The sequence below is a fragment of the Lipotes vexillifer genome, unplaced genomic scaffold (genome assembly GCF_000442215.2).
Source record: "Lipotes vexillifer unplaced genomic scaffold, Lipotes_vexillifer_v1.1 scaffold1003, whole genome shotgun sequence".
NCBI lineage: Eukaryota > Metazoa > Chordata > Mammalia > Artiodactyla > Lipotidae > Lipotes > Lipotes vexillifer.
In genome coordinates, this window is record NW_006798890.1 from 2,087,771 (window position 1) to 2,099,615 (window position 11,845).

At 43.2% G+C, this 11,845-nt stretch overlaps 1 protein-coding gene across 2 annotated transcripts in view; it reads left to right on the forward strand.

Moving 5' to 3' along the window:
• YIPF1 (Yip1 domain family member 1) overlaps positions 1–11,845 on the forward strand; it is a 33,478-nt gene that overhangs the window by 2,201 nt on the left and 19,432 nt on the right. For both annotated transcript variants that reach the window (XM_007471163.1, XM_007471162.1), the window contains 3 exons: positions 3,137–3,300; positions 7,845–7,925; positions 8,200–8,287. In XM_007471163.1, coding sequence (XP_007471225.1) covers positions 3,137–3,300; positions 7,845–7,925; positions 8,200–8,287 — 333 coding nt within the window. The remainder of the gene's footprint in view (positions 1–3,136; positions 3,301–7,844; positions 7,926–8,199; positions 8,288–11,845) is intronic.

Genomic DNA, 11,845 nt, shown 5'->3' on the forward strand with positions numbered 1-11,845 from the left:
AAAAAAAAAAAAAAAAAAACAAACCAAGTCAGATCACGTCATTCCTCCTAAACCTTCCAGTGGTTCCCATCTCACTAGGAGTGGAAGGCAGAGCCCTTTCTGTGCTTAGGAGGCCCTACATGATCCAGGCCTCCGCTGCCTCTGATTTCATCTCCTGCTACTCTAGACCATTCTCTCTGCCTACCCACATGGGCCTCATCACTGTCCCTCCTAGATGCCAGGTACACTAACAGCTTAGGGCTTTTTTTTTTTTTTTTTTTTCTTGCGTTATGCGGGCCTCTCACTGTTGTGGCCTCTCCCATTTGCGGAGCACAGGCTCCGGACGCGCAGGCTCAGCGGCCATGGCTCACGGGCCCAGCCGCTCCGCGGCATGTGGGATCTTCCCGAAACGGGGCACGAACCCGCGTCTCCTGCATCGGCAGGCGGACTCTCAAGCACTGCGCCACCAGGGAAGCCCCAGCTTAGGGCTTTTGAGCCATCCTTCTGTTTGAGACATTCTTAGTCCAGATAGCCACATGGCTTGTTCCCTTGCTCTGCTTAAATCTCACTCCATTCCAGAGGCCTTCCTTGGTCATCCTATCTGGGAGTACAGTGCAAGAAAGTTCAAGTGTGAAGAACAGCACGTGCAGAGTACTTGAGAAGGGAGGAAGTCTGTTTCATTTTCTTTCCCAAGGAATTAAAAGAAGGCCAGTGTACCAGAGCACAGATGGTGGGGGAGGCCTGTCACAAGGTGAGGTTTGAGAGGAAGCAGGAGCCAAGTCACACAGGACTTTCTACACCGTGTTAAAGACTTGGCTCTTTAGAAAAGAACACAGGATGCTGTGGGGGTCATGGAAAGCTTCTCCGAGGAAAAATGGTAGTGTTAAAACGTGAAGGTCAGAGCCCTGCAGGTGGGAGACATTGTGTCAGGAAAGGAACAGAGGCAAAACATAGCGTAGGATGTAGAAGCAGGTAATGTTGGTGGCAGAAATCAGAAACATACCAATCTTGCCCTCAAGGCACTGAGATGGACAAGAATAACTAATACAGAGCAGAATATGTGAATAGTCATGTGCGAGGTACACACATCCTACATTAAAATCAGACTTTCCATCTGCTGTTCTTCACACACGGAACACATTTTCTGTCTTCTGGGTCTTGCTCATCCCATACCCTTTGCCTGAGATGCCATCCCCACTGCTTCTGGCCATCCTTCTCATACGGCAGCTTCTCCAAGTAGCCTTTCCTAATCCCATCAACTAGATGAGTTATCATCTCTTGAACCTCTTTGGACTTGGTACCTCTAAAGTGACACTCTCTGTTCCTCCTTCTGGCATGTCCTTTCCCCTGGTAAACTACTGTTTTTAAAATATGAAACTTAAATATATCTTCCTTGGACTGATTGCCTTAGGCAAAGTTATAACCATCTTTTTAAATGTCAGTGCCCTGTCCAGTTGGTAAATGATAGCGATAACAGTATTTATTATCTCATATCATCCTCAAAATCTCTCTGCGAGATAAGTATTTTCTACTTTTTATAGTTGAAGAAACAGAGACTCAGAGATATGGAGTGATTTGCCCAAGGTCATGGAGTGCTAGAGTCTTATCTTAAACAGAGGACCCTCTCATTCCAGAGCCTCATGCTGCCAAAACATGGGAGACTGAAGCTTGAGTAGTTGTTACGGATCAGCCACCTTATTAATTTCAGTCACTTTAATTCTCTCCATAAAACTATTTGCGTAGCTGAAAGGCAGTAAGATTGGGCTCGATTATCCAAGAGCCCCATCCTACTGCCATGATTGTAGTGTTACAGTGGTGCCCTGCTGGCATCCTTCCTGAGTCCTGCCAAATTCCACAGCTGCCCTAAATTTTATCTAAGAGCAGCTGAATAAAGTTTGTTAGGATGCTCAGAGACAGGAAGTCACAATCATTGCTGGTGGACATGAATAGGTGGTTCTTTTGGAGAACAGTTTAGCAGTATGGCTCAGGAGCCTTAAAAATGGTCTGCACCCTTTGACCTGGTGATCACACTGATAGTGTTCATACTAAGGCAATAACCCCAAAAGCTTTCTCCTCACAGATGCTCCTTACAGTGTTATTTGTACTAATGAAAAACGAGAAGCGCCCAAACATCCAATAACAGTGGAATAATTGTGTTAACTTGTGGTGTCTCTCTCCTACTGTTCCCACCTCCAGCTGATGAACTGTTATGTAGCCACGTAACTGGTCATTTTAAAGACTGATATAATATGAAAAAAATAGTTTTTTATATAATCCCTGGCAGATGGAGCAGGGTACAACATTGTTTACATAGTACTGTCACATCCTAAATCAGTACTTGGTACACTGTAGGCACGCAGTAAATATTTGTTGAGTGAATGATCATCACTGGCATGAATCTACTCTATAGAGAAAAAGAAATATACCAAAAGTTAATAGTGTTTGCTTTTATGTGGATGGGACTAAGAGTGATTTTTATTCTGTTGTTTCTACTTTCTTTTTTTTTTTTTTTTTTTTTGCGGTACACGGGCCTCTCTGGCTCACGGGCCCAGTTGCTCCGCGGCATGTGGGATCTTCCCGGACCAGGGCACGAACCCGTGTCCCCTGCATCAGCAGGCGGACTCTCAACCACTGCGCCACCAGGGAAGCCCTCTACTTTCATTTTTGTCCTCGTGTTTTCTGTAGTGATTACATAGGACTTATTGGAAAAAATAACTTCCATTAAGTTTTTTTGAACTTGAATCAAAGAAGAGAGGGTTAGATTGGTTACTTGCTACTGGCCAGGCACTCTGCTAAGGGCTTTACTTAAGTAATATTCCTAACTTTCCCAAAATTCCTGAAAATAAATATTATTCTCCCCAGCGTATAGATGAGAACAGTGAAGCTTATAGAGGTTAAGTTACTCAGGCTTGAATACTTACTAAGTAACTGAGCCAGGACTAAAATTCTGGTCTGACTTCAAATTCTGTTGTTTTCATAACCATATTTCTTTGTCAGCTTGATTTCTAGATGAGATTTTTTTCAGAGCCTTTTGCCACTTGTCTCAGATAGGGTCTATAGCAAAGCTGAGGTTGTAACAGCTTGTCTTTAAATTAAAAGTATGGCATTTCCAGTGTGGGTAAGGTCACTGATACCCTTGTACTCTAATTGATTTCAGAATTTGGTGATACAGCCACTTCTCTAGCAGCAAACCCAGATGCCACCACAATAAGCATCGAGGATCCTGGTGAAACCCCAAAACACCAGCCAGGACCCCCAGGAGGCTCAGGGAGAGAAGAGGATGATGAGTTACTAGGAAATGATGACTCTGACAAAACTGAGGTTTGAACTTGTCTTTTAAATTGTTTTTTTCTTTTACCTTTTTTTTTAACATCTTTATCAGAGTATAATTGCTTTACAGTGGTGTGTTAGTTTCTGCTTTATAACAAAGTGAATCAGCTATACATATACATATATCGCCATATCTCCTCGCCCTATCCCCCCGCTAGGTGGTCACAAAGCACCGAGCTGATCTCCCTGTGCTATGCAGCTGCTTCCCACTAGCTATCTATTTTACATTTGGTAGTGTATATAAGTCTATGCCACTATCTCACTTCGGCCCCCGCTTACTCTTTTAACTTTTAAAAACCTCGCTCATGCATTTATTCACTGTCTCCTTTGTGCCAGGTAGAATGCCAAGCAGTGGCGACATGAAGGTAAATCATGTAAATCAAGGTAAATCTGCCTTGGGGGAGAAACAGACAAGCAAACAGACCATTGTTACCCATGGGAAGCATGCTGGGGTTGTGAGAGCAGAGACAAGGGGGTTACAGAAGGCTTCCTGGAGGCAGTGACATTTAAACTGAATCTTGTTGAAAGAATAGTCAAACCCAGGAAGAAGGTGTGGAAGGGTGATCTGGGCAAAGGGAACAGTTTTGGTGAAGTCACAGAGGCATGAAAGAACGTGGTACCGAAAGCACATCTTCCATCTTCATGTACGTTGGGAGCAAAATATAGGTGAAGACAGGAGATGAGGCTCGCAGATAGGCAAGGACTCAACCCTCTGAGTATGAATTGTATTCTGAAAACTATTGGGAGCCATTGAAAGACTTTAAGCAATATGACCAGATACATTTAAAGGTATTTAAGATACAGTGGCCCTGTGGAGTATGAATTGGTGGGAGACGGACTAGAGGCCAGAAAACCAGGTAGGAGACTGGTGAAGTGGCCTGAACTAGAACTGGATACAGATGTTTAGCAGATGGGCTCACTAGGACTTGGTGGAAAAGGGGTGAGGAAGAGAGGGAGGATTCTATGGAGAGTTCTAGGTTTCTGCATCCAGTTGAATTTTGAATATCAGAGCTGTTTTTGATCACAAAAATTTACTTCGATGTACACTGTTGGTGCATTCCAGAAAAACAGTATTTCTAGTAATATTTTATAAATGGATCATGATCGTGATTCACTAGAGGAGTACTCAACTTATAGCAGTGTGTTCACAGGCTCATGAAATAGTGGAGTGGCAAGTGCTCTTCGTGGAACTCCATGAAATATCAAAATAAGTACCAAAGTGTATGTCAAATTAAATAGCATTGTATACTAGATATTGTGGCAAGAGCTCAGACTTAGGAGCCTGAGTTTGAATCCAGGTCTGGCCAGTAGTAATAGCTCTGTGGTCTTGGATAAGGTACTTTAATTTCCTTAAACCTGGATTTCCTCATTGGAAATATAAGAAAATAGTATACTGACTATTGCCATCATTATCATCACAAGAGCTAGTATTTATTCAGTGTTTAATAGCTGCCAGGTACCATTTAAAGTTCCTTACTTGGATCATCTCATTTAATCCTTAAAACAACCCTATATGCAAGGAACTATTCTTAGCTTCATTTTGTAAATGAGAAACTTGAGGCACAGAATTTAAGTGACTTGTTGCCCCAGGACACACAACTGGCAGGAGCAGATGGAACTTTAAACCAAGGCACTCTGAGTCCCTCTGTATTAGAGTACTGTATGTTAAGTGCTTATCAAAGTTGTTGGCACCCTCAGGATACAGGAATGATTTTTAGTATAACTGAGTGTATTAATTAGTTGCGGTTCTCCAGAGAAATAGATCAATAGGATATGTATATGTAGAGAAAGGGATTTACTTTTTTTAAAATTGGTTCACATGATTGTGGATGCTTGGTGAATCCAAAATCTGATGGAGGATGCTGGCAGGCTGGAGACTCAGGAAAGAGAATTTGAATCCAAAGGCATTGTGCTGGAGAAGCAGGAAGAGCTGATATTACAGATGTAGTCTGAGGGCATCTGCTGGAGGAGTCCCTCTTGCTCAGGGGGTCAGCCTTTGGTTCTCTTCAGGCCTTCACCTGATTGGCTGTGGTCCACCCACATTATGGAGGGCAATCTGCTTTATTCAAAAACTCCACCAATTTAAATGTAAAGCTCATCCAGAAACACCCTTACAGAAACATCCAGAACAATGTTTGATCAAATATCTGGGCATCATGGCCCAGCCAAGTTGACACATAAAATTTACCATCACACTGAACAACAGCAGCCATCAAAAGTTTAAGAAGAAATGTATAGGGGAAAAAATCTTAAAACTGAAAACACTTTATCCATTATCTTAATTTCGTCAGGGAATCGGGAAGAGGTTACCAATATTCTATGATAGTGACAGACTTTCTTGACCTAGCTTATGGAGCATGGGTCTCTGGTGTTCAGTATCTTGCAATATTAGAGTTGGAAAGAATCTACAGTTTCCTCTACAGTAAGTCCCCTACGTACGAACCTTCAAGTTGCGAACTTTCAAAGATTCGAACATGTGTCCGCATGTCCGATCATGTAGGTTCATGTGTCTGGCGTACATTGTCACATGTGTGCATCCTCTACAAGTGTTTGTGCTTTTGTGAACTTTACTGTACAGTACTGTATAGAGTACAGTATCTTTATTTCAAGCCCAGGATGTCCAGAAGCAAGTGTAAAAGCAGCGGTGATATAGCTGGTACAGTACTACCCAGACATCACTGGATCGTTTATTTAAGAGGGTCGATAGAATTGAATCCAGCAAGGAACCAGAGCCTGTGCCATCAGTGGCAGGAGTGAGTGAAATTGCACCTTGCCCTCCGTGTCCTGTTGCTGAAGATCCTTCAGCTCTACCATCTCCCACCTCCTCTCCCTCCTCCAGTCAGTAACTCTTCTTGCCTGTTCACTCAATGCCAGCCCCTGTATGCCAGCTGTTGTACTGTACTACTGTACTTTTCAAGTTACTGTACTGTAAGATTAAAAATGTTTTCTTGGGCTTCCCTGGTGACGCAGTGGTTGAGAGTCCTCTTTATGATTCATTCAGCATGTAAAATATCATCAAGTTGTTTTTGCCTGTGTGATCTTATGTCTCATTAAAAAATGTGCAGTAATTACAATACACATATAACACTCACTTTTCTGTTAAATATTTTGACATACTTATTCTACCAAAATATCAAAAGTCAACCATCATGAAAGCGCCATGAAATACTTGAGTCAATGTTTTTGTTAAAGCCAGCAAAAAAAAAAAAAAAAAAAAAGTTTTCTTTATTTTTTGTGTTTTTCATGTATTATTTGTGTGAAAAGTATTTTAAACCCATTACAGTGCAGTACTATGTAGCTGATTGTGTTCGTTGGGCACCTAGGCTAACTTTGTTGGACTTAGGAACAAATTGGATTTCCAAACGCACTCTCGGCATGGAACTTGTTCATATATAGGGGACTTACTGTATTTCAGCTTCCCTCTCAAGATATTACTGCTGTCCGTGGTATGTCAGAAAGACAGCACTTGAATACCTCTAGGAGCAGGCTGCTCATGACCATGTAAAGCAGCCCCTACCACTTTTGGAAAACTTTAATGGTGGAAAAATTTTCCTTTATAGTGAACAAAAAATATCTGCCTATAGTACCTTCCCTCGTCTTGCAAAGTTCCTTAGAGTGCATCTGTACTTTTTGCTGTATGAATCCTCTTCAGATATCTGAGGATGGCAGTCACACTTCCTGGCATGGGGCGTGCATTCCTCTGTAGAGAGCTGTGCTCTTGCTACAGGCGTGGCCCTCCTAGTGTGCCTCTTCTAAATAGGAATTTTGGTTTTTTGTTAGAGCAGTATATTTTAAGTTTTTAATTCTTTAGAGTGAGTCAGTATATCAGATTTTTGAGAATTCAGGTGGTGATAGTAGTGAGGATGTTGAGGTGGAGGAAGGGGAAAAGGTGTTTACACTGACTGCCTTCTGTAGGTACATGTTTGTGTGTGTGTATATACATATATATGTTGTTTTGCATAGTAATTAAGCTAGTCCTTCCTGTTATCCTATAAGGTAGATCTTGTTACCTGTACTTTTTAAAAAATTATTATTTTATATTTTTTTGTGTGCTACACGGGCCTCTCACTGCTGTGGCCTCTCCCGTTGCGGAGCACAGGCTCCGGATGCGCAGGCTCAGCGGCCATGGCTCACGGGCCCAGCCACTCCGTGGCATGTGGGATCCTCACGGACCGGGGCGCGAAACCCGCGTCCCCTGCATCGGCAGGCGGACTCTCAACCACTGCGCCACCAGGGAAGCCCACCTGTACTTTTTAGATAAGGAAGACTGAGATGAGTCTAGTGATTTGATGAAGCCATCCCCTAGTGAAGGGACCAGGATTTGAAACCTTTTGGTGTGTCTTCAGAACTGATGCTTTTATGTCAGGCTGAGAATTGGGCATGGCTGTGGTAAAATTGATTGATGAATGCAGAAGAGTTTTGTCTTTCGTACATCTTGATTTTCCATTAGACCCTCTCTATTTCTCTTTCTCTGGGTAGCTAGAATAAGGAAATTGCTTCTGTGTTCATTACGTATTTAATTTTACCTCTGACAGTTACTTGCTGGACAGAAGAAAAGCTCCCCCTTCTGGACATTTGAATACTATCAAACATTCTTTGATGTAGACACTTACCAGGTTTGTAAACCAGATTTACCTTTCTTTTGTCGTATAATGCAGACTTGTTTCTTCTGTGGTTAAACAATCGAGTAATGTGAAAGGTTTTGTATACTGGATATGGTCTTCAAAAGTAAAAGGTCAGTTAGCATTTGAGAATACTAAATGAAATAATAAAAAGATACTAAATAAATAATAAAAGCTCTAATCACTGAGTTTCAATTTTGCAGTGCAAAGTTATTAAACTTTAAGAAAAAAAATCTTCATTAGACTTAACTGCTGTGCTGTTTTGCAGGTCTTTGACAGAATAAAGGGGTCTCTTTTGCCAATACCAGGAAAAAACTTTGTGAGGTTGTATATCCGCAGCAACCCAGATCTCTATGGTATGTGTAGTGCCGTTTTGATTCTTTTCCATGTCCCAGCTAAGCTCAGGTGAGTGTGCGGGTTGCCTGGAAAGTCGGAGAAGCGCACTGTTGGTGGGGCATGTGGTGTTTTATTTGACTCTTCTGAGCTTTGGTAGCAACTGTTGCAAAGAATTTGGAGAAAATGCAGTTGTATGTTCTATTAATGCGCTGATGACAAGTAATAGTATGTCCTTTGAAAGTCTTCACATGACATTACAAATTCAAGACAAATTAAGTCACTTGTGTAAGAGGAGATTGTTGATTTTAATTTTAGAGGATTTCGTGGTGGGGGTGAGTGTGGAGGAGCTTCTCTCATGCTTATTCATGATGTGCTGAGTTCCAGCTCTGCACAGGCTGGCTTCCCCTTGAAAGTCTGTAAGAGGATGGGCCAGGGGATAATGTCATTGCGACCTCCCTGCTATCCGAGAAGGGATCAGAGGTCCATCCAGTGATCCTGAAGGAAAGGGTTCCAACAACGGTGGCCTGTGTTTGAGGGGAGAAGAGAGCCAGCGGCTCTGAGTGCTTCTGTTTGCAGGTGCTGTACGAAAGACTTGGTGCACACGGGCACACTTAATTCTTGCATCAACCTTTGGGTAGGTATTATTATCCCCGTTTTTCAAAAGAGGAAGCTGGTGCTCAGTGGGGTTCAGTAATATATATGCTCAATCCTAAACATTAAGTTTTAGAGTGATTATACTTGTTGATTATAAGAGGAAAAGGAATTCAGGAGAATCTATTGTGTGCCAGTCACTACATACACTCTTTAAGCCTTTTCAACAAGGCTATGTATTAAGTACTCTCATCCCTGTTTTCCATGTGAGAAAATTAAAACTGGGATTTGAAACATCATGGATGAACTTGGAGGGTGTTAATGCTTAGTGAGATATGTCAGACAGAGAAAGACAAATGCTATATGGTGTCACTTATATGTGGAATCTAAACACTAAAACAAACTAGTGAATCTAACAAAAAAGATACAGACTCACAGATACAGAGAACAAATAGTAGTCACCAGTGGGCAGAGGGAAGGGAGGAGGGTCAAGGTAAGGGCTAGGGGATTAAGAGGTACAAACTAGTTAAGTATAAAATAAATAAGCTATAAGGATATACTATGCAGCACAGAGAATATAGCAAATATTTTATAATAACTATAAATGGAATGTAACCTTTAAAAATTGTGACTCACTGTGTTGTACACTTGAAACTTACGTAATATTGTAAATCAACTATACATCAGTTAAAAAGTAAAAGTAGGGAATTCCCTGGTGGTCCAGTGGTTAGGACTCTGAGCTTCCACTGCAGGGACCACGGGTTCAGTTCCTGGAACTAAGATCCCGCAAGTCGCACAGCATGGCACACCCCCCCTCCCAAAAAAAGAACTAACTCCTAGTATAGTTTTATGTAAAAGCCCCCATTTATTCTATTAGACTGGTGTTTTTAAGCTACAGAACCTTTTCATCAAATGGCACGGATGACCAATATTTAAAACCAGTCAAAGTGGAGCAGCTCTGATGGAGGTTGAGGAAAGTCTCCCTTCCACTCAGCTTCCTCCCTCAGGGACAGACACAGAAGTTCCATCCAGATGTCCATGGAATTCCTGGAGCTCCGGTAAGCATAGTGTGAAAAACATTGCCTTGGCCCAGGCCTCTTAGCTAAAGGTTGCCAAGGTGGCATTTCTTTCTAGCTCTCATTCATCCTTACTTCTAGCCTGAGAACTTCTTGAGAAGCAGACTCTGTGTCTGAGGAATCCACGTCGTCAGCACCTGGCAGAGGGCTTGGTGCAGAGTAGGTATTCAAACAGTTTTTGAGCACCTTATTTTGTGCTAGAGACTGAGGATTCAAAGATAAAGTCATGATCTCCATCCCCAGTGAGAAAGAAGAGAGGGACCCAGCGTTTGTTGAGCACGTAACAGGTGCCAAGCATGGACTTCAGCACTGTTTTACTGTGTTACACTGTTTTATTTCCCACGCTCCAAGGTAGCCTTATCTTACAAAAGAGAAAAATTGAGGTTTGGGGAGGACAGCCTGCCCATAGTCACAGAGTTAGCAACAACAACAACAACAACAATAATAATAGCAAACACACATAGAATGCTTGATATATGCCAGACACTGTTATTAGGGAACAACCTGTATTAACTCATGTAATCCTCATAATAACCCCAACTTTATGAGGTAGGTACTATTATTATCCCCATTGTATAGATGAGGACACTGTGTCGCATAGAAGTCTAGCAACTGGCCTAAGATCACGCAGCTAGTAAGTGGCGGAGGATTCAAATCAGCACTGTAGCTCATAATCCATATTCTTCGGCACTGTGTTTGGCTGTCTCTCGTGTCAAGGCCAGGATACGAACCCAAAGCATCCTTCTTCCCACAACACTACTAATCTCACGAGCCCATAGACATTGTTAGAACAAGAAGGTGCAGGGCTTCCCTGGTGGCGCAGTGGTTGAGAGTCCGCCTGCCGATGCAGGGGACACGGGTTCGTGCCCCGGTCCGGGAAGATCCCACGTGCCGCGGAGCGGCTGGGCACGTGAGCTATGGCCGCTGACCCTGCGCGTCCCGGAGCCTGTGCTCCGCAACGGGAGAGGCCACAGCAGTGAGAGGCCCGCGTACTGCAAAAAAAAAAAAAAAGAAGAAGAAGGTACAATGTGGGTAAAGTGTTTTCTAGCAGAGAGGGCTAGGCCTCGTGGGGTGGGTTGGAGGAAAGTGGTCAGGAACAAGATGAAAGAAGAGCCAGTCTGCAGAATCTGAGGGAAAGACTGATGAATTTGACTACATTTAAACTAAAATTTAAAATTTTCTGGGCTTCCCTGGTAGTGCAGTGGTTAAGAATCTGCCTGCCGATGCAAGGGACACGGGTCCGAGCCCTGGCCCGGGAAGATCCCACATGCTGCGGAGCAGCTAAGCCCGTGCGCCACAGCTACTGAGCCTGACCTCTAGAGCCCGCAAGCCACAACTACTGAGGCCACCTGCCACAACTACTGAAGCCTGCACGCCTAGAGCCCGTGCTCCGCAACAGGAGAAGCCACCGCAATGAGAAGCCCGCACACCACATTGAAGAGTAGCCCCCGCTCACCGCAACTAGAGAAAGCCCACGCACAGCAACGAAGATCTAACACAGCCAAAAAAATAAATTAAAATTTCTACACCACAAAATAAACCATAAGCAAGGTAAAAAATAACTAAATAAACCACAGACCAGAGATAATATTTCAATGCACATAACCCACAAAGGATGCAAAGCAGGTGTACATGTAGGATGCCTACCGGTTATGAGAATAAAACCAAGTATAAGTTCTGGGGGAAAATGAGCAATTCACAGAAAAGGAAACCCAAATGGCCAATAAATATAGGAAAAGATAGGTATCCCTACCTGAAATAAAAATTTAAACGGGCTTGCCTGGTGGCGCAGTGGTTGAGAGTCCGCCTGCCGATGCAGGGGACGCTGGTTCGTGCCCTAGTCCAGGAAGATCCCACATGCCGCGGAGCGGCTGGGGCCCCGGGGCCCGGCCGCCCGGCCCGCGGGTGCCC